Genomic DNA, 23,796 nt, shown 5'->3' with positions numbered 1-23,796 from the left:
GATGACCATTCATGAATATTTCATCTCCATATTTCACCTCCACCCTATTACTCATAAAAATAGTGAAGCAGCCAACCTTAGTTAATTTAGCGACTAAAACCAAACTCTTCCTCAGCTAAGGAGCATAAAGAGTTTGCTTTAGGACCATGCTTTTGCCATTCTCAAGTTGAAGGATTAAATCTCCAATACCTAGAATTTCAGTCTTTTGATTCCCACTCATATAAATATACTGATCACTAGAGGCGACATGGTTAAAATTTCTATACCCATTCTTTGTGTTTGATACATGGGCAGTGGACCCAGAGTCAAAACACCATGGCCCCACTTTTGGGTCAGCTAGCATAGACTCAAGGACCACACAAGCATGCTCCCTATCGCCCTTGGGATATGTATTCTGGGTGCTTTGCAATACTTCGCAATGTGCCCAAATTTCTTGCAGTTGTTATATCACTTCGTATTCTTAAACTTCTTCTTCTTCTTCTTAGACCATTATTCCCCTTTGATTCTCATTGATTTTGTTCTTATTCTTTCCTTGGCCCTTCTTCTTCTTGAATGAACTAGAGTTGCGTTTAAGGTTTACCAGATTTATATAGTCATTCAAGGCTGAAGTATGGCGAGGCAATCTCCTTTCTTCTTCAGCTTTAAGTTTGGTGATGATCTCGTCCAACTTTGGCATGCTCTCCCTTGCTGTAAGGCCTGAAATGAAGCTTTCTTATGAGCTTGGCATAGAATTCAACAACTGGCTGATTTGCATGTTTTCATCCGGCTTAACTTGTGCAGCCTCAAGTCCATGACTAAAGCTCTGAACTGTTGTATATGCTTGGTTAATTTGCCTCATTCTTTTGTCTTCAAATCTGAATATTGCTTCATAGCTATTGTCTTCCTAGTGAGAGAAGGTGATGTATAATCAGTTTCAAGTCCTTCATGAATCTCCTTTGCAGTCTTCAAGTGCTCATACTTGAGAGCATGGGTGTCATCCATGGCCATAAGTAGTACATATATGCTAGGGTGTTTTTGCGCTCCAATTGAGCATGAGTGTCTCTTACAGGCTGTCTTTTATAAGTATTTCCTCTTGGGACAAGTGGGAAGTCATTAGTAAGCATTTGGCTAAATCCTTTAAAGAAGACATAACCTATTTTTCTCTTCCAGGTAGCATAGTTCTTCCCATTAAATCTTTCAGACTTAATGAATTCAGCTAAGAAACTTTTTATGTCATGTTTTTAGACTCAAATAAAAAATAAAAACTCCTAAACTATGGCAGTAAAATATAGAGGCTCTGACACCAATGAAAGGAGTGGCTATGTGGAACTCAAGGTTTTAAATTGAAAAAAAATTCTTTTATTTTTATTCCAAATGCCTCAATTCCACTTTCATGGGTCACTTTATGTTGCTGTAAATTAAAATAATCCTCTAGGTACAACTTAGTATTTTTATTTTGACTGCTAAAAGAAATAGAACTATCCAAGAACTTAAAACAAAGTTCCACTATAATTTTTAGCACAATACATGTTCCTGGAAATTCACAGAAAAATAATAAGATGTTGAAAATTAATTAAACTACTGGGAAGAGTTACTGGAAGATGCGTGGAGTTACCCTAACAAGCCTTGGTACACCCCACAATTGATTTTTTGACCGATGGTGCACTTTTACTCTTGTAGGTGTTACTGCAAATTCTGTGATAGGGAAGCTTTGTAGGCAATACTTCTTTATCTAGAGTTTTTAGAGAGCTCAAAATCAACTAGGGTTTATGGAAAGCCTATGAGAAGAAATAGGGCTGAACTTGTGATTTCATCTCTCTAGGCTGAGCTTCTCCCTTCTTTCTTCAAAATACAGCAAATCCCACTTAGGGTTTCATGTCTCATCTTTTCTCTTATATTTTTTTAATTGAACTTACACTAAGAGTAAGAGAGAGAGTGGCGTGTTAGAAAATATGAGGAGATGGGTGATGTGAAAGCAAATAGGAGGAGAGGGTGGCGTGAGAGAGAGGGAGAGAATTTTTTTGTCACATGAGAGAGAAGGAATATTAGAGCATGATAGAGAAATCTAGATCTAATGAGAGAGGGGGCTCAAATCTTGTTTAAATAGAAACAATATCTACTTTCTATTTTGAATAGGTTTCTGTTAGGTATGCCTTATCTAATTTCTAACTAAGACCTTTTAAGAAAATTTAGGAAATCTTTAAGGTGAGAGAGATTTAATCAGTTCCATCCATCCCATAAATCAGCCATCATAATTTTGGGTGGAAATAACCTTATCCCTTTGGCTTTTGACCCAAGGCCAACTCCTATTTAAATTTAAAATATAATCAAACTTAGCATTATATAGATCTCTGTAATCTATAAGAAATCAAGGGTAATCTATATTTCAAAACTCCAATAAGAATAGGAAATCAAATTTTATTTAAAATTAAAAATATTTCCTATCTTATCTTTAACTAATTTAAAATCAAATTTAAAACGAGAAAGTGGGGTGTGCCCCTTTTACCTAAAAACATGGTGTGGCCCTCTAGGGGGGGGGAGGGAGGGCGGGGGCACATGGGCCCCACACATAAAAAAACAAACACACACACACACACTCATGTGAGCCTAGATCCTTGGTCCCACATGTTTATTTCAAGTTTTGAAATTTTCATATATTACCCTTTTGATGAAAATTACAGTAGGAATAATATTTTAAATTTTTGAAAAAATATTTTAAAATTATAGAAATAAGAGTGAACTTATACCAATGAGTCAAAATTAGTGACAATAAGGTCACTCCACTCGCCCCAGATACCATGATCCACTACTATTATCTTTTCCAACCCAACAAAGACCCATAACCCACATTCTCATTTCAGGGGCTCAGGATTGACTTGTCAAATTGGACAATAAACAGTGGGATCATAATCCTGGAATGTGGATTTCAATTTCCTCTTTTAAGGGCAAGTCTTGAACTTGCCACTACAATGCAAAATGAGTTTTCTCTATGTACATTTATATGTGTTCTATAAGGCTGCTTCCTAGTAATTCGGCTGTCATGTGTACATGTTGTGTGGAAGTTTGTTCAGGCTTTGGCCTTTGCTCTCACGGGCCTACAACCGCACACACAGGAGACTACATATTTCTCTTGGTTTACAAACATGATTCTTGGGCATCTCTCCGACGTCAATAAGGGATGACTTACTGCAAACCCTTCTTGGTTGTACCACATGCCCATGCCCAGGGGTAAGGGTTTTGGACATGACCAAAGCCATAAAGCGCCTAACCCTTGGTTAATCAACACACACACTCCCATTGAAGTGCATTTTTTAGTATAAACTATCATATTTACAAACTCTATAGGCCTTTAAAGGCCACAAAACCCAACACTCACATGGTCTATTAAAGACTTGGAGAGCTCCTTAGTGGGTCAGTCATGAGTGTTCTGTCTGTATGGAATTGGCATATGCGAGATCGATGTGGGGCTACATGAATACATGTGGGGTTTTATATTGGAGATAGGAATGGCCGCATAAAATAAGGACTCCTCGGATTGTGTATAAACCCTGATCAAGATGAGTAACTTGGTTTGACCTTAGTGGTTCGAAGTTTGGGCAAACATATAACTCCATGAGTCATGAGTCATAAGAAACCAAACTCGCGAATATAGCTAAGAGAGTGGTTCTGAAATTGGGAGATGAGAACCCAATCTAAGAATTATTAAATCTACAGTTTATGAGGATTAGAGGCTGAGGAAGTCCTAAATCCAAATGAGTAGGCCCTGGATCGCCCAGAATAGTGCCTCGAATAGTGTTACCCAAATTAGAATCACCAATACGAATCTGTCTAGAAGGGATTGGATTTGGGGCCTGATCTATGGTTTAAACACTGCATGCACCTCTTATGGTGTTTGTTTCATCATTTTCTATATTTTATTTTTGATATGTGTAATACACTGTTTCTTTTATCTGGAATTCTTTTATTTTATATTTCTTTAATTGTTTTAAGGCACGGTTCTTTCTATTTAAAGTCTGTCAATTTTTTTTTGGTCAAATATTTCCTTTTGTGATAGTTAATACTCCAGGTTGCATAACATGCAATCAAGGAACATAACCTTATGTATGGAACAAGTCTCCCATCTAATATGGGAACTGAGTTGTCTTCTGGAATTATGGTCCCTAGAAATAGTAAAGCTTTAGGACCATTTAGCTAGGCTTTGCCTTCAACATCACATTATTGCAAACCCTATGAGAGTCCCAGTGGTTGTTTATTAAGTCACTTATCGACATGATCCTTGATTCCCTAGGTAATGTGTGTCAAAATTGAATTTAAAGATGCCATTTAGTGGATTGCACTGGACCCTAGGCATTCATGTTCTATTAGGTTGGTTTGATTTTTTGGGTCCTTCTTTGAGAAGCTAAATATTTACTCAAGGTTGTGGTCCCATCTTCCCATATGCCAATGAAATACTTGATGCCCTCATAATTTGTTCAACAATCTGCATATATGCTTCTCAAAATCAAATTGTTGTGTTCAATCCATGTACTCCAAAAGATGGCCTACGGACACATCTTCTAGGGTAAGTTGCCTCTCAACATATCACAATTCTGGTGGCCCCCCATAGGCATGAATTTTGCATTTGTGGCTCTTGTTAACACTGTCCTACATGTGCCCCGCGCTTTGTTCCTATTTATTGGGCTCATTAGTACTCTGACAGCCATGTCAACCTGTCTGATACAAAGTGTTGACTCATCAGACATTGCTTGGCTTGCAATAAAAGGTAGTAGTGACGGTTGTGGAGTTTGAACCCACAGCCCTCTTAACTTCAAATCATGCTATTTGTCACTACAAATAGATGGCAATTACTGTGTAGCTTTTGGAGATTGTATTATCAGTTATTACAAAAGCATTATTTTGAAAAATAAATTATATAAATAAAATATAGTTTTACTTTCTTACGTTAAATATTTTCCCATAATACTTTAGTTTTTGATGCCTTATTATTTAAGTTTTATCAAACTTTGATTGTCAACAGTGTCCTACATGTGCCCCGTGCTTTGTTCCTATTTATTGGGCTCATTTGTACTCTGACAGCCATGTCAACCTGTCTGATACAAAGTGTTGACTCATCAGACATGGCTTGGCTTGCAAAGTCGCAATAAAAGGTAGTAGTGACGGATGTGGGGTTTGAACCCACAACCCTCTTAACTTCAAATCATGCTATTTGTCACTACAAATAGATGGCAATTACTGTGTAGCTTTTGGAGATTGTATTATCAGTTAAAGCATTATTTTGAAAAATAAATTATATAAATAAAATAGAGTTTTACTTTCTTACATTAAATATTTTTCCATAATACTTTATTTTTTGATGCTTTATTATTTAAGTTTTATCGAACTTTGAACTTTTATGTAACTAATGTATTATATAAATAAATACTTGCACTGTTGTGACTGGGCTGTACTGAGTTTTTGGCCAAATGCACTAGATGCTTTACATACGTACTAGACACTTCACCCGTACCCAGGTCTATGTATCACTGCCCATAAGGCCCTCCCCGGTTCGATGCATGAATTAAGAAACCTCCTGTAACTTTAGGAAGAAATCCCATATCCTCCACAAGTGAGAGCAAATGCGATCAATTTTTTCCAGTTTCCATACAATGTAATGTGATGGACGTGTTGATCTGAAGAGAAGTTTGGTTTTCTAGAGTTTTCCTCAGATTTCAATAGGAATTAATTCTTAAGATTTTGTTGATTAAATGAAGTTACTAAAATATTTTTTTGGAAGGAAAATAATTTTCTAACTGACCTAATAAAAAAATTTATATATATTTTGAAAATGTGCCACTTTTAACTAATTTTGTTATTTTACTTATGGATTTATGTTGATTCTTGGTGAATGCCTTGGTTATAAGATGAAATCATTTATGTAGCCTGCTATGGATTGGAACTACATCTAATTTTGCATTTGTGGATTCCCAACTTTTAGATATTGATCTTGGAATCTTATGTTTTATATTTATGATCAACTAAATGTATTTTTTTTTTTTGGTACTATTTGTGGTTGCTAGAGTCACCAGAGCTTTCACTTTTGATCCAGAACATAGGCAACGAAACTCTTACGATCAATATTATGGCTCCAAATTTTGTGAGGCTGGAACAAAACATAGTTCAACTCAAGAAGCAAGACGACAGAGAGGTAATATATATCTATAGTTTGATTCACCCATTAATGACCTGCAGTGCTCTACTATATTCATATGGTTGAATGAATATGTTGTATCCATATATTGCATAATTGGTAAAGTTGGAATGATAGTTTTTAATGAGTTGAAACAGAGAGCCAAATTGAGCATACCTCCAAGTAATGTCCATATCAATATCATTTAATGGGCTTGAACATGTTATTATCAATTCTCGTAATAAGAATATATGTTTAAGGGAAGGTTAGAAAGAAAAAGTAGGGGCTACCATCCAATGCATAACCTGTAGAGAAGCCCTTTGACATGCTTCTGTTGCTTAAGTTTGAAATTTAAATAATTTTGATATTATTTCATCAAAATATTTCTGGACATTTATTGGAGGGTTTAGCTTTGTTACCCTAAGGTCTCTTCTAAAAGAAAAAACCATATGATTATTTAGGATTTTGAGTGCTGGATGTTGGTCATGGTTTTAGCGTGCGCCCACCCACACACACACACACACACACACACACACACAACAGTATCTGTATCTTACAAAATGCAAATCATTATCTTACACACACACATCAGTATCTTACAAATGCAAATCATTTTGAGCTGAAATTTTGTGTACATCATCTAGACTCGGTTACTTTCAGTTTTCACTGAAATCCAATGTATCATTGTTAAAAAAACAGCTTTTATAAGTCCCATTTTTTGCCACTTAAAAAATAGTAGCACAGAACGACTACGAGTTTAGAGAGAGAGAGCAACCAGCAAGTTGTGCTTTGGAGAGTCCTGGAAACCTTCCAGGGTCTCAGGACTGATGGAAATATGGCCTATCTTACAGTAGTCTCTCATTCAGTGGGAGCGATTGAGAGATTGAAATCTTGACGTGTTGCGAAATGGAGTCCAGATTCTTTTACCCCGAGTGTGCATGAGGCATCGACAGTTCACTTGTTGAGAAAGAAATTTCTCAAGGAGGTGTGAGGGTCACCTCCTAGTCAGGATTTTATAGGTTAGCCTCATGTTTAGCTACAATCGGCAAGGGCTTGGAGAATCCAAACAAGAAAAATAAAACCCGAGTAGTTATTGAGTATTCGCCCTGTGTGGAATGCTCAAGACTTATGGGACATAAGTCTGTATTATCCGAGTTTGGAAGCCACTCTTCCAAATGCATTATCTGAGTTTGGAACAGCCAGTGCATATTTACTTTGAGAGGACCCCTGTAATTGAGTTAGATCATGCCCCACAGGGGTACACCTGTAATCCATTGAGAGCCGAATAATTGGAAGTTTTGGCTCAGCGGCTTTGATATGACCAATTTTGTGTCTCTGCTTTAGACTATGGAACATATGTCTATTGGGTCGATCTGAGACTCGGCGGAACATCATTCGGGACTAGCCCAATGGAGTACTCCGATACCTATAGTTATTAGCTTGAGATCTCACTATACCATTTGTCCGATTTTATAATGATGAGAAAAACCTAATAATTACTAAAAAAATACTTTAAATATTTATTGTGAATTTTAGAGAATTTTTCAGAATTTTATTTGCTAAAAAAATGAGGGTTTCCAAATTGTTTGATTCAAATTCCACTTTAGTCCTGACTTGGTAGTGTCATGTAGCATCCGAGTGGCCATAGGGCTGCCACATAGTACCCCACGCCTCACTTTAGGATCACTGCCTAGCTGGGCACTGATCCCTAGGCGGGGGGCTAGATTGACATTTGGTTGCTTGTTTTATAAGGGGTTGTGTAATGGTGTCTTGTTATATATTGTTATATAATGTTATAAATTAAGGCCCCCTTTTTATTACATGTCTTAATTAACTTACACATGGGTCATGCATGGCATGTATGAAGTTTAATTAATTAATTTATTTGATATTAAAGAGAAAATGCATTTTCAAATTTGAGTTAAAAAATATCTTCACACACATGTGTGAGCTTTGCCAATTACTTCTTTGCTGGTTAGCCTTTGTGGTTATCTACTCTAATACATTATTAAAGAAACTAAGGGTATTTTTGTTAGGCCATATTAGATATATTGGAACAAAAACATGGGCCAAGGACAAAATGGTAAAGTGGCATAACTTAGGGTTAGGGTGAGTGATAATAGTATGAAATCTCATCCCTTCATCCTATTGGTTGGATGGGGATGGGTGGCTTGGTACATTAGCCTCTCATGTACCTTTAGATTAGTGCATCAAGGGTGTTGATTGAGTCCAAGGTTACACCCATGTTATAAAAGCACATCATGAGATCTCAAACCCTAACTATCTCAAATCTTGAACCATTTTGGAAAATTGTTGCTCCCTTCATTCTTCTAAGGTTTTGTGAGAGAAAATTGAAGAGAGAGAGCTTTTAGAGTTTTATTAATGGTGATCTTGATGGTGGTCCTCCTTTTTTATGCTTAAGTCCATAGTGTGCATTTATTAAGATAAACTCCATTGAATTTTCTTTTCTCATAAGATCATATTCTTGGCATCTCTAGTTGCTGGAGTTTTGAATTTAAAAAAGCTTCATTGATCTTAGAATCCCCATTTGATCATCTTTTTTATCATGCTTATTCATAGTGTGGTCTTTCATGAGTTATAGCCTATATGCATTAGAATCCATGATCATGCATAGTATCCATTGATTACTTTGCTTCAAATCCATCAAATAATTTTGTGTCAAAGTGTCACTCAATTTTCAAAACTTTTTCGTCACGTTTTTACCTATAGGGGTTCATAATCTTTCCATACAAGACTGTTTTGGTAGTCTGAGGGACCACCGTGTGTAGATTGGGGTTCATAATCTTTCCATACAAGACTGTTTTGGTAGTCCGAGGGACCACCGTGTGTAGATTGTCTATAACTCTCTTGTTCTTTATCTGATTCGATTCAAACCTTTTGCATTCTATTTTAGATGATAATGCCAGTGTGTTGAGATCTTAAGAAGTGATTTTAAGGTGTGTAATTGCTTCCCATTGGATTAGACACTCTTGTGAGATTGAACCACTTTTGTTCAATCCGAAAGGACAAAGTTAAGTCCTTATAGGGCTCGATTGCGTGTCCCCAGCACAAGGGGTTCGAAACATGGCTTCCCTATTTTAATTTGACATTCTAATTCCCTGTTTAGTTGATTTTATTCCTTAGAATTTTGTTTAGATTAGTTGCATGATGTATTTAAGTTTTGGGACATAGTTTATTATTCCTTAGAATTTTGTTTAGATTAGTTGCATGATGTATTTAAGCTTTAGGACATAGTTTATGTAATTTATGCTATGAAAGTGTAATTCATAAGTTAGTCTTCCTTTATATGTAATTTCCCCATAAGGGGTTGGTATTTGAGTTTATTTACAGTGGTTATACAAGGCTAGAAATGGTTATAATTGTTATTTAAAGGATTGTAACTTATTCACTTAGCTTGGTTTTTAGCAAGAGCTTGTTGAAGGTGTCCATTTTGCCTTGTTTTTCAGCTTGAAAATTTGCTCTAGTCTTTGTATCCACTATCAATTGGTATCAGATTGAGGTTCATTTACAACCTCTTGTAGGGTCTTTAGAGGATTATAGAATGCCAAATAGGAACCCATGGCAGCTCGTTCGATACTCACCGAATTGCTTAAGGAGGAGAGGTTCAATGGAACCGAATTCTCCGAATGGAGAAGGAAAATTGGTTATGTGTTTCATGAAGATGGTCTTTTGCCATTATTGACTTCTAGACCACCTAATCTGCCCGCAATCAATTCTCCTCAAGTTGTTAAGGATGCATATGAGACATGGCATAACAAAAACCAAAGTGCCATGAATATTATTTTTGCAACCATGAGTGATTCCTTTGTTAAGGAGTATGAGAATTCCGTATGTGTAAAAGATATTATGGAGAGCATGAAAAAGAAATACGACACACCGAATGAAGTTCAAAGAATCATTAGAATGAGGAATCTCATGTGTTGTAAAATGGATGATCACACCAAAGTGGGTGATCATCTTAAGAGAGTTCAAGAGTTGTATAAGAGAGAGTGAGAGAGCCGGTCACTCATATGATGAGGTGACACAAAAGATGATGTTTGTGCTTTCGATCTCACCCTCATAGGAGACCTTTGTGGCCAATTTGATGGCCAAAGATGCGCCTACAACAGTGGAGGAGATTGCATTTTTCATGGAAGGGGAAGAGCAAAGAATGATGGCAATGGATGGACCATCTTCCATGGTCCATATGCTAAAATCTCACCAACCCTCGTCATCTTCTAGTCCCTTACCCATTACTCCTATCTCTTCTTTTCTTCTTAACTCTTCTATGGTGAATACATGTAATGTGGGAGTGATAATGCTAAAAACAAGAAAAGAAAGGGAAAATGCAAATGGAAAGGGAAGGGGAAGCAAAAGGGAAAATCCTACTCCCTTTATCCATTTAGCCCTTACCCTCCTAAAACCCATGCTTACCCACCAAACCATGCTAGCCCCATGCCTTTTAGGCCTAAACCACCACCCACACCCATGATGGTAGGTGGGAGGTCGGTTTGGCCCTCAAGCCAAGATTATTTGAAGGTACAATACGTTAGTTGCAAGAAATACGGACATACCTAAAAGTTTTGTAGGTATCCTCCTCCTTCACAAAACCCTCATTTTGCTCCTAAGCCCAATACCGGTAAGCCTCAAGCTAATACCGATGGAGGACCACGGAAACAGAGAGTTTACGTGGTCCATGAGACTTTAATTGCCAATGAGGAGATGGATGTGTGGGTTCTTGACTCCGGGGCTACTATCCATGTGACAAATTCTATGAAGGGCTTTAGAAGGTTTTATGATGTAAAACCCGTACCCATAATCTTTATATGAGTGGAAATCAAATGGAAAAGGTCTTAAAAAAAGGGGACTATCTGTTGGAGCTCACTAATAGTGAGACTCTCATACATAAGAACACCCTCTATGCACCCGGGATGAGGAAGAATATCATCTCGATTTCCAAGATGAGTAAAGCCGGGTTTGTGCTCTTGTTCAAGGAGGAAAAGGTCTATGTGCATGATGGCTCTATTAATGCAGACCTTGTTTTTGTAGCCCACTTGGTTCAAGGGCTTTATGAAATTAAAATGAAAAAGGAATTTGCTTACTTGGGTGATGATTTACAAAATTTTACTTTATGGCATTTAAGGTTAGGTCACATTAATCCATCTAAAATGCATATTATGATGAAAGAAGGATTGATTGATAAAATGAATTCTCATAATAGATGCGATGCTTGCCTTAAAGGAAAGATGGTAAAGAAGTCCCACCAAAAGGTCGAAAGGGTCTCTAGTCTTTTAGAACTAATTCACGCGGATGTGTGTGGACCTATGAGTGTGCCTATCATGGGGCACATGAGCATAACATTCATTGATGACCATTTCCGTTATGGTCACACCTATCTCATGAGAAACAAAAGTGAGTTGTAACCGAATTCCAACAATATATAGCGAAAGTTGAAAACCAACTAGGTCGAATCATAAAAAACCTTAGATTAGATAGGGGTGGGGAATACACCTCCCAAGCCTTCCAAGATCTTTGTGTCCAATATGGGATTGTCCACCAAACCATGCTTTACTCACCCGAACAAAATGGGGTTGTCGAGAGAAAGAATAGGACCCTAGTTGAGATAGTGCGAAGTATGATGACTACCGCTAATCTTGGATTAGCGTTTTAGGGGGAGGCGATTCTAACCGCCACATATGTCCTTAATCAGACTCCCACCAAAGCCATTCAATCAACTCCTTACCAACTCTTCCCTCAATAAAGCACCTTAAGGTTTGGGGATGTTCAGCCCATGTTCTCATACCATCCCAAAATAGGTCCAAACTTGATCCTAAAACCATGAAATGTGTTTTCATAGGATACCCAAGTCATGGGAAGGGATTTAGATTTTATATCCTCTTGAATCGTACTGTGATTGAAAGCCTTGATACCCATTTGCTTGAAGATGAATTCCTTGAGAGAGAATCAAATGGGAGTAGACTTCCATGAGCTTCAGCCTAACAAAGAAATTGAAATGATCCCACTTAAGCGAAGTGAGAGTATAAGGAGACCACCTACCTTTTTCACTTACCTTGGGGAGGACTATGAGAGGATTAGTAGAGAACCCTATGATGAACCTTATTCTTACCTACATGCTATGTCTTGTCCGAATCATAAGTTATGGAAGGAAGCCATGCAAGATGAGATAAATTCAATCATAAAGAATCATGTATGGGAGTTAGTCCAATTACCACCTAACTTTAGATCCATTGGATGTAAGTGGATATTCAAAAAGAAAATTAACTCCAAAGGGCATATTGACAAATACAAGGCAAGACTTGTAGCAAAAGGTTTTACTCCAAAAGAAGGGGTAGATTATTTTGACACCTATTCACCTGTTGCCAAAATACCTTCAATTAGGATGATCATATTCATAACAACCTACCTTGATCTAGAATTGCATCAAATAGATGTGAAACTGCCTTCTTACATGGTGACCTATAGAAGAGGATATATACATGAACCAACCCGAGGGTTTTGTTGTGAAAGGAAAGGAAAAGTTTGTGTACAAACTTAACAAATCACTTTATGGTCTCAAACAAGCTTCAAGAAGATGGTTCCTCAAGTTCCACCAAACACTGATTAAATATGGATTCAAACCAAATGAGAATGACCATTGTGTATACCATAAGACCAGTGGGGCTGGCATTACTTTCATGAGATGACATTCTACTAGCGAGTAGCACCCTAGACCATATAAGGGACACAAAGGCAATGTTATAAAGTAATGTTGATATGAAATATATGGGAGAGGCTTTGTATGTGTTAGGGATTCATATTATAACAGATAGAGCAGCCCGCACTATTCAATTATCTCAATCTACATATTGCAAGAAAGTTCTTGAGAGATTTGGTATGAGTGAATCCAAGCCTATAGATACACCTATGGAAAGGAGAGGAAAATTAAATATCAATATGAAACCAAACAATGATCTTGAGAGAAATGAGATGGAAAGGATCCCCGTATCGGAGTGTCGTAGGATCACTAATGTATTTAACCATGTGAACTAGACCCGATCTAGCTTTTGCTCAAAGCTTGATTGGTCGATTCCAAAGTGATCTTAGATTAGAACATTGGAAAGCCGTGAAAAGAATCATGAGGTATTTGATAGGAACATTTAATTATGGATTAACCTATAGCAATGTGAGTGAGCTTAAAGTTTTGGGATACACAAATTCCGACTATCAAGGAGACCCGGATGACTCGAGAACCACTTCGGGTTATCTATTTCTTTATGGGGGTGGTGCCATTTCTTAGCGCACCAAGAAGCAAGACACTGTAGCCCTATCTTCTATGGAAGCCGAGTATATGGCTTTAATTTTCGCAACTTTAGAAGCCATTTGGATTAAGAAGTTCTTGAATCATCTTAACTTCAACCCTCTAAAACATGGAACTATTAGAATCATGTGCAACAATCAAGTTGCAATAGCAGTGGCAGTTGAACTAAGGTTCCACAGAAAATCAATGCACATTAAAGCTCAATATCATAGAGTAAGAGAAGAGATAGCAGCTGGTGAAGTAGAAGTTGGTTACATTTCATCTGAGTCTGTGCATGCAGATCCATTAACCAAAGGCTTGGGGGCAAATGATTTTGTGAGGCATGTGCATGGGATGGGTTTAAGGAGGTTGCCATAGTTGTTATTACTTTGTCTATTGCTTGTAAATGATAAATCCATGGATGAGTATGCATGCTTTGATTTATTGTGAACGATAATGAGAGAGAGATATATACGAATTCAGGCCTCAAAAGGCCTAGTGGAAGAATGATGGAAATATGGCCTATCAAGGCCTAAATTCCAGTAGTCTCTCATTCCGTGGGAGAGATTGAGAGATTGAAATCTTGGCGTCTTGCGAAATGGAGCCCAAATTCTTTTACCCCGAGAACTCATGAGGCATCGAGAGTTCACGTGTTGAGAAAGCAATTTCTCGAGGAAGTGTGAGGGTCACCTCCTAGTCAGGATTTTATAGGTTAGCCTTATGTTTAGTTGTAATCGACCAGAGCTTGGAGAATCCAAACGAGGAAAATAGAACCTGAGTACCTATTGAGTATTCACCCTGTATGGAATGGTAAAGACTTATGGGACATAAGTCCATATCCTGACAGGAGACCATTGCATGGCATGTGCATTTTCATTTCGTACAGAAAGCCACTCTTCCAAATGCATTATCCGAGTTTGGAAGAGCCAGTGCACATGTGCTTTGAGAGGACCCCTGTAATTGAGTTAGATCATGTTCCACAAGGGTACACCTATAATCCATTGGGAGCCGAATGATCGGAAGTTCTGGCTCAGCGGCTTTGATATGGCCAATTATGTGTCCCTGCTTTAGACTGTGGAACATAAGTTTATTTGGTCGATCTGAGAATTGACAGGACATCATTCGGGATTAGCCCAATGGAGTACTCCGATATCTATAATTATTGGCCTGAGATCTCACTATACCTTTTGTTCGATTTTATAATTATGAGAAAAACCTTATAATTGCTTAAAAATACTTTAAATAGTTATTGTGAATTTTAGAGAATTTTTCGGAATTTTATTTGCTAAAAAAATGAAGGTTTTCAAATTGTTTGACCCAAATTCTACTTTAGTTCTGACCTGGTAGTGCCATGTGGCGTCCGAGTGGCCATAGGGCTGCCACATGGCACCCTATGCCTCACTCTAAGATCACCACCCAGCTGGACGTTGATCCATAGGCGGGGGGTTAGATTAGCATTTGGTTGCTTGTTTTATAAGGGGTTGTGTAATGGTGTCTTGTTATATATTGTTATATAATGTTATAAATTAAGGCCCCCTTTTTATTACATGTCTTAATTAACTCACACATGGGTCATGCATGGCATGTGTGAAGTTCAATTAATTAATTTACTTGATATTAAAGAGAAAATACATTTTCAAATTTGAGTTGAAAAATATCTTCACACACGTGTGAAGGGAACATTATCTTTAAATTGATTGGTTTGAAATTTTAGATCTATAAGTGATTGGCTTTGATAAAGTAGAATATTTCCACATGTGTGAGCTTTGTCAATTACTTCTTTGCCCTTTAGCCTTTGTGGTTATCTACTCTAATACATTATTAAAAAAACTAAGGGTATTTTGTTAGGCCATATTAAATACAATTGGAACAAAAACATGGGCCAAGGACAAAATGGTAAAGTGGCATAACTTAGAGTTAGGGTGAGTAATAATGGTGTGAAATCTTATCTTTTCATCTTAGTGGTTGGATGGGGATGGGTGGCTAGGTACATTAGCGTCTCATGTGCCTTTGGATTAGTGCATCAAGGGTGTTGATTGAGTCCAAGGTTACACCCAAGTTATAAAAGCACATCATGAGATCTCAAACCCTAACTATCTCAACTCTTGAGCCATTTTGGAAAATTGTTGCTCCCCTCCTTCTTCTAAGGTTTTGTGAGAGAAAATTGAAGAGAGAGAGCTTTTAGAGTTCCATTAATGGTGATCTTGCTGGTGGTCCTCATTTCTTATGCTTAGGTCTATAGTGTGCGTTTATCAAGGTAAACTCCATTGAATTTTTTTTCTCATAAGATTATATTCTTGGCATCTATAGTTGCTGGAGTTTTGAATTTAAAAAAGCTTCATTGATCTTAGAATCCCCATTTGATCATCTTTTTCATCATGCTTATTCATAGTGTGGTCTTTCATGAATTATAGCCTATATGCATGAGAATCCATGATCATGCATAGTATCTATTGATTACTTTGCTTCAAATCTATCAAATAATTTTGTGTCAAAGTGTCACTCAATTTTCAAAACTTTTTCGTCACATTTTTACTTATAGGGGTTCATAATCTTTCCATACAAGACTGTTTTGGTGGTATGAGGGACCACCGTGTGTAGATTGGTTATAACTCTCTTGTTCTTTATCCCATTCGATTCAAACCTTTTGCATTCTATTTTAGATGATAATGCCAGTGTGTCGAGATCTTAAGAAATGATTTTAAGGTGTGTAATTGCTTCCCATTTGGATTAGACACTCTTGTGAGATTGAACCACTTTTGTACAATCCGAAAGGACAAAATTAAGTCCTTATAGGGCCCGATTGCGTGGCCCCAACACAAGGGGTTCGAAACATGGCTTCCCTATTTTAATTTGGCATTTTAATTCCCTGTTTAGTTGATTTTATTCCTTAGAATTTTGTTTAGATTAGTTGCATGATGTATTTAAGTTTTGGGACATAGTTTATTATTCCTTAGAATTTTGTTTAGATTAGTTGCATGATGTATTTAAGCTTTAGGACATAGTTCATGTAATTTGTGCTATGAAAGTGTAATTCATAAGCTAGTCTTCCTTTATATGTAATTGCCCCATAAGGGGTTGGTGTTTGAGTTTATTTACAGTAGTTATACAAGGCTAGAAATGGTTGTAATTGTTATTTAAAGGATTGTAACTTATTCACTTAGCTTGGTTTTTAGCAAGTGGCTTGTTGAAAGTGCCTATTTTGCCTTGTTTTTCAGCTTGAAAATTTGCTCTAGTCTTTGTATCCACTATCAAGGACCACATAGAGGGAGGTTTAGTGTAGAGCATATCTGGACCTAAGATCAATATTCCCTCTCTATCTTGTGGTTAACTGCGTATTGTGAAGGAAAGCCTGGAGCAGATCCTCCCACCAGAGGAAATCCATAAGCGAATGGTTCCCCATTCCGATCTCTAGTCACTAGTCTTTGTAGACCCCCAAGAAATAGCAAGGACCAACTGTGGCGAGCCAAACATGGACATGATGCTTCGAGACATGGGGTTTGTCTAGGCCAACGCGGTAAAGGTACTAGGGAGCTAATCAACCTTGTCTCTGATACCAAATAACACTCTCCTCCTCAGCCTCTGTCCTAGATCCCTCACCCTTAGCAGTTCTCTCTCAATCTTCCTTGCAAGAGGACTAGGTGGAACACCGCTCAGCCACCTAACTCTCCAAAATGAAGATCTTAGTTCTGAACATTTGCGGCCCAGATGGTCACCTCAAGAGAAACACAATCCGCGCCCTTGTCCATAACTACCAACCAATTTGTTCATCACCATAGAAACCCAATTTTCTAACTCCTAAGCTTTCGCTCTTTGTGGTGAGGGCAATTTGGGGAAGACCTTCCCAATGGGAGGCCAAAGAGGCTCTAGGAGCATCAAGGGGCATCTGGGTCATATGGGACCCACCCTACAAAATTTGTCTTCTCATCCAATCAACCTCATTCCCTGTAAAAACTTCAACTTCAATGGGTTTTATTGGAATGTCATCGTCGGCTATGGTCTTAACTCTTCAATCCTTAGATGAAAGCATTGTGCAGAATTGCAATTACAATTGCCCAACCTGTCTGTCCCCTGGGTCTTACGAGGAGATTTTAATGTAATCAGATGGACTCACAAGAGGAACAGAGGGGGGAGACCAACACCCATGAGAGACTTCTTGGACTTCGTTGAAACCAATTCCCTACTCGACATTCCTCTTTCGAGGGCTTCTTTCACATGGTCTAACCATGCAGCAAACCCCCACCTAGACAAATTAGACTGTTTCCTTCTTTCCACTACCTGGGAGTGGTTGGGAACAAGAACTCCTCTATATTCGAAATATGCCTCTCTTGGAGCATTATGATCTGCAGCTCAAATGATCCCCAGAGTAGCAGCTAAAGGAGTTTGTCTCGAGGCTATTAGCTTTAGCAACCCTCCTACTTGAGCTCCTATAGCTATAGCATGGGCCCATATCCTTGCTTTTCTATCAATCTCGGCTTCTGGCATTGGCTTAAGGTTAGTTGGCCCCTGTCGATCTTCCTAGGGTATTTTTTTGCCCCCCCAAAATCATGCCCAACCATTAACCTATTCTCATAGATTCTCAACTTCCCAGAAAAAACAAACCACTTAGACTTGAGCTTCTATGAATGGAAGAGTCGGGTTTCGCCCAAAACTTTCATCAATGGTGGTCTTCCTACTCTATCTATGTTTGGGCTAGATTTCGCCTCACCAAAATGCCGCAACTCCTAAAAGCCTCTCTCAAACTTTGGAGAAATTCTCACCCAAACAACCCTAAACCTCTAGTATTGTCCCCCAACACCAAAGTTAAAGATTTGGATTCCATAGAAGAATCTAGACCTTTGTCCAAGGCCAAACTCACAAAAAGAAATGGAACCCGAGCTAGTCTAGTCACAGCCCTAAAACACAAAGAAATCTATTGGTTTAGAGGTTCCGAGTTAATTGGCTTAAGCAAGGAGATAAAATACAACGTTTTTCGATGAGGCTACTAGTTCTAGGAGAAGAACCAATGTAATCACCCAAATCTCACTAACCTTGATTGCTCAATGTTCAAACTTCCACCTTTGAGTGGTTTCCCAATCCCAAAATCTTATAAAAAACACTTTATCAAGCCCAAAAAACCAAACTCAAAGGAAGATGTTTGGATCGATTTTTCAAAACTTTGAGAAATGCTTCGATCTTATGGAAGATACAAATTCTCAATTTTTTGTAGTTTCCCTCCCTCTAAAATAGTTCAAATGGGGTGTAGGTTGCATGTGAACCTAAATCCAATTCCCCCCCCCCCCCTTCAACCTTTTTAAAAGAAAAAAATCCAAAATGTCCCTCCACGAGGGGCATTTTTGCCCTTGGGCGGCCACCCATGGAGCCCATCTAGGCCTAGGTGATGCGCTCAGCTCCCCATGAGCCGCCTAAGCGCTAGGTGGGCCGCTTTTTTAATCATTGCCAAATCCCCTAGCTTTCCAAATGCTTCTTCCCACCTTGATTTAAAGCTATACATACTACTTTGCTTATGATATGTCTTTAAGCCATAGAAATATCTCTATTTTTTAATTAAAACACACTATGTTACTTAGAAAAGGGTAGAGAGAGAAAGGGAGGGGCACACCAGAAATGAGAGGCCATCGCTCTCCTTTCACATTAGAGGAAAGAGTTGAAAATTTCTATAAAGCTTCTCGCACTTTAACTAACGTGTTGCAATTAAAAGATAACATGTGGCTTAGGTTACTTTACACATGGGATGGGCGATCTTGTGACATGTCCAACCATAGACCAAAGACAAAATTGCCCATTGATATTGGTGAAAAAGACCAAAGTCAAGCCCTCATCTAGCATCAGGTGTCTTAAGTACAAAATACCATGAGTCCTCAAATACAAGTATACCAAATGAGTCCTTGGTGCTCACGTCATGCACTTCATGGCCCACCAAGGGGACCATGTGTGCACCCCAATGACTCATGTGGGGTCCATTGGCCATTTGGACCCCACTTCTCATTGTTCCCACATGTTTAAGTCCTTGGTTTATATTCTTAGATTCTTAGAACCTGCCTTCGGCACCTCTCTGCTTAGGTGGTGGCTTTCCTACTCCCCCTTAGCCCTTGGATGGGCGGGCTTTAGGCTTCAAAAGAAACTCTCTCTCCTCAACTCTTATAGCTTGGTACCGCCAATTACCTGAAAATTTCATTGAACTAAAAGGTACCCTTCTTAGTTCTGTCCAAGACTGAGACCTTATCGAGGATACTTGTGCTCTGTCCACTGAAGAATCCATCCTATGTCAACAGTCTAAATGTGACCTCCAAATGGTCCTCAGAAAAGAGGAAATTTTTTGGGCCCAACGGTCAAGGGTCAGATGGCTCAATCAAGGAAATCTCAATACCACCTTCTTTCTCAGAATTGCAATTGTAGGCAGAGGGATAATTCATTATCCCATATCCTACACCAAGACTCTTTCATTGATAACCCTCCCATTATTATGAGCACCATTATCGACTACTTTGAGAACCTCTTTAGACCTCCTCACAGACCTTGTCTCCCTATGGATGATCTCTCTTTCTTGAACATCTCAGGGGATGAGGTTCTTTGGCTTGGAACTAGAGATGTTAAGGGCAATCAGAGACCTTGGCCAAGATTGAGCCCCTGGCCCGAACGGCTTCCCAGTAGCACTCTTCAGTTGTCACTGGGACACACTCAGACTTGATGTCCTCGCTTTCTTCGCGGAATTCTACGCGTGAGGCATCATAAACAAGAGCATGAACGCAACTTTTATTGCGCTTATCTCGAAAATTGAAGGGGCGGAAGAACCAGACTTTCGGCCTATCAGCGTCATTAATAGATTGAACAAAATCTTGGCTAAGGTCTTATCCTCAAGGCTCAAAACTGTCCTTAGTTCTGTCATTTCTCCTAATTAGAGCACTTTTGTTAAAGACCGTCAAATCTTGGATGGAGCCCTTGTGGCACACAAGTGCATACACTTCAAATTTGGGTCCAAAATCCCTGGTCTCATTGTCAAATTGGACTGAGAGAAGGCATACAACCATGTGGAGTGGGAGCTGCTTGACGAGACAGAGAGGAGAATGGGGTTTGGGTCTAGATGGAGAAACTGGATAAGAGTTTGCATCAGAGGCGCCTTCTTCTCCATAATCATTAACGACACCCCTCAAGGAGTTTTTAAATCCCATAAAGGTGACCCCCTATCACCGTTCTTGTTCACTATTGTTGTAGAGGTTTTTAGCAGGTCAACGGAAAGGCTCTATGAGGCTGGTTTAGTTGCAGGCTTTAAATTTGGACCCTCAGGTCCCACAGTCTCGCATCTTCAATATGCGGACGATATCCTGCTATTCTTTGATGTCTCTCGAGCACAGGTGGACAACCTCCTCCTATTTCTTCGGGTCTTTCACTTTGCCACAGCTTGGTGCTCCCTCATCCCACCCAGAAATCAGGTTTTCAATTGGCTGGCCTGTTGGGGGAAGAGTCTTAACAGTCGACCAGCTTCGTACGAGAGATTTGCCTTACCCAATAGGTGCGTGATGTGCCTCCAGCCTGAGGAAACCAAAGCACATCTCTTTATCCACTGCTCCCTAGCTGCTTCCATTTGGTGGGACTTTCTTGCTTTATTTCAGTGGGTTTGGGTCACACCCAAAAATGTGCCTCAACTCTTCAACTTTTCTTCTTGTCTCCCGTGGCCCTAATCTGGGCCCTTGCTTTGGAAAGCAACCCTTGCCGCCACCATTTGGACTATTTGGAAGGAAAGAACAATAGGATCTTCAAGGATCTCTTTGCCTCCTCCCCCAGTATTAAAGCCACCATCTGCGCATTTGTCACTTTCTGGGCCACTAACCACAGTCACTTCAAATTCCTCCCTACTTCCGACTTCCACTCCAATTGGACAAATGTCCTTAGCCACTGGCCTAAGAAGGTGCCTCGCTCAGCACCCTAGAGGCCCCCGAATAGGGGGGTCATCAAGCTCAACTTCTACAGGTCGTCGCTTGGGAACCTTGGTCCTGCAGGAATGGGCCGAATTTTCAGGAATGCCCAGGGTATTTCCTTGTGCTCCTTTTCCTCGTCTATCAGGTTTACCGACTCCACCGAGGCGGAAAGCTGGGAGCTACCCTAAGGTCTTAGGGGTTACAACCACTCCTGGGGTCCCCTCCTCTTAGTCGAAGGGGATTCCCAGAATGTTATCTCTTGGGCGTCTTGCACTTCCCAACCACCATGGAGACTTTGGTGCCTGTTTGGCGAAATTCAGGATCTTTGTAGGCATATTCAAGTCTCATGGAGGCATATTTGGAGGGAGGCGAACCACGTCACAGATTATCTCGCCAAACTCGGGGCTTCTGTAGTTGTTGGGCCTAGCTCTTAGCGCTCTGTTTTAATTTTGGGGATTGTTTGTAAGAAGGCTTTCTTTCCTTTTTTCATGTTTCTTTTCTTTGATGGTTTCTGCGTGTGTTGTTTTCTTTTTGGGCTGCTTTTGTCACTTTTCTCAGTGACCTTTTTGCACCTCCCTTCGGGGCTCCTTTTGTTTCACTCTACTTCATCTATACAATGTTAACAATATAAAAAAAAAAAAGATTTCTCATCAAGAAAAAAACCCAAAAATTCTTAAAAATCTTTTTTAAATATAATTAATGAAATTAAATTGGCTTGGCCTTCTAAGAAAATCATCTAGGGAAATTGGAAGCCTTGGGTTTGGATCCACTGATCTAAGGCACCCCACACAACTTATCCTAAGACCCTCTACGACTTTATCAAATCGACTCAACGGGACTCATGATCAACAGTCTCTAGCAGAGGCCCGTAAAAGCCGACCAATAGGTAGTGGAGTTATAGAATTAGTGGACTACAAGTGCACCACAAGGACAAGCACACTAAGCAACACACAAGGATGCGGGGTTCCCTCTCTTTGCACATGTGCAATCCCTTCATTGGCACCCTCTAGGAAGGCAGCTTTGCATCTAATGCACCTGTCATATGCACATGCTGTGGACCAGGCTATATCCATAGGATTCCTCTTCTACATGGGAACATGCGATTCCGGTACTGACCATGGGGCACACACTGACCTCAACTGAGGGTTTACCCTTAAACCCTTATAGGATTGGATTGTATTCTGGATCTAGGGAGCCATTCGTCTTTGATTGAGCAACCCTCGAAATCCAATGGTGTTACATGTATAAATAGAGATGCATGTCTATTGTAAATGCATGTATTGATGCTTTTGGTATAACTCATACATTATATAATTAAGTATAAACCATTCATATATGTATATGGGATTGAAAAGGAGATGTAAGTCATGCACTTGTATATGAGGACTTACACACTATCCAAACTGGCCCTTGGTTGCCATTGGCTGCCAGATAAAGGTAGGGAATTCATGAATCTTATTGGAAGTCCGGATTTATTGTTGATCCCTTGAAATAGTACTATAATCTGTGCTTGGGATTTCAGACCAAGCATTTAGGGTTTATTTTGAACACAAGTAGCCTTGCTCTGATGGCATGTAAATTATTAGAGTTGCAAGTGATACTGCCAAACCACCAATTGTTCATTCCACCTGAGGTTGAAACTGCATATGGATTATTTAAATTCATGTTAAAACAGGACGACCAAATATGTGCTTCCAGTTAATCATGTTATAAAAGACCATTAGTAAGAAGATAATGCAGCCGGCATTTTGATTACACACAACCAACTAAGTAATAGAAATTCTTGACATTACATATGCATAGGCAAAAGCTGCATTAAGAACTGTTCTTTGACAAACTTCCATTTTTGTTCTCCAAACTATCACTGTTGTGCAGACACTAACATCACTAGACAGCATTTCTCTACTTGTGGTGTTCCACATCATTCAAGTCAGACAACTGGATCCTAAGTCTGTTCATTGTGCCTTTCTGGGATATAAGAAAACCCATAAGGAACATTGTTGATATGATTGTGTATCATGATGTTCATGTTTGCCCTATTGTTTTATTCAAAGGAATGATGTTCATGTTTCTCTGTTGTTGTGTTTTTGAGAATGTTAACTGTTATATATATAATAAAGAAGAGTACAGGGAGAAGAGAGGGAGAGGGGCTATCCACAGGCAGATAGCAGAGTTACAGAGGGGAGAGAGAGAAGTGCTATCCACAAGGGATAGCTAGAGAAAGCTAGTGAGAGCTAAAAACAGTACAGGTACAATAGGCAGCGTAAGAGAGAAGCCTCTAGAATGGCTGTTACAGAACTAGAACCCCACTTGGTGAGGTGTCATATATCTTCACTGCGGCCGCTGCTTTCGCCATGCCGTCTGTGACATGGTTTCCCTCCCTCCATGTGTGTCTCCATTCGACAGTCAGTCGCCTGCATAGGTGTAATATTTCA

The 23,796-nt window shown here is 39.2% G+C and overlaps 1 protein-coding gene across 2 annotated transcripts in view; it reads left to right on the top strand.

Moving 5' to 3' along the window:
• The window catches only part of LOC18440343 (uncharacterized), a 31,730-nt gene that overhangs the window by 5,724 nt on the left and 2,210 nt on the right, over positions 1-23,796 (top strand). For both annotated transcript variants that reach the window (XM_006850491.4, XM_020671020.2), the window contains exon 3: positions 6,036-6,163. In XM_006850491.4, the coding sequence (XP_006850554.2) occupies positions 6,036-6,163 (128 nt within the window). The remainder of the gene's footprint in view (positions 1-6,035; positions 6,164-23,796) is intronic.

Source organism: Amborella trichopoda, chromosome 1 (genome assembly GCF_054954075.1).
Source record: "Amborella trichopoda isolate Santa Cruz 75 chromosome 1, AtrichopodaSantaCruz75HAP2 v2.0, whole genome shotgun sequence".
In the NCBI taxonomy this organism is placed as follows: Eukaryota; Viridiplantae; Streptophyta; class Magnoliopsida; order Amborellales; family Amborellaceae; genus Amborella; species Amborella trichopoda.
The sequence above is the reverse complement of the archived record's forward strand: the minus strand, read 5'-3'. Positions and strand labels throughout refer to the sequence as shown.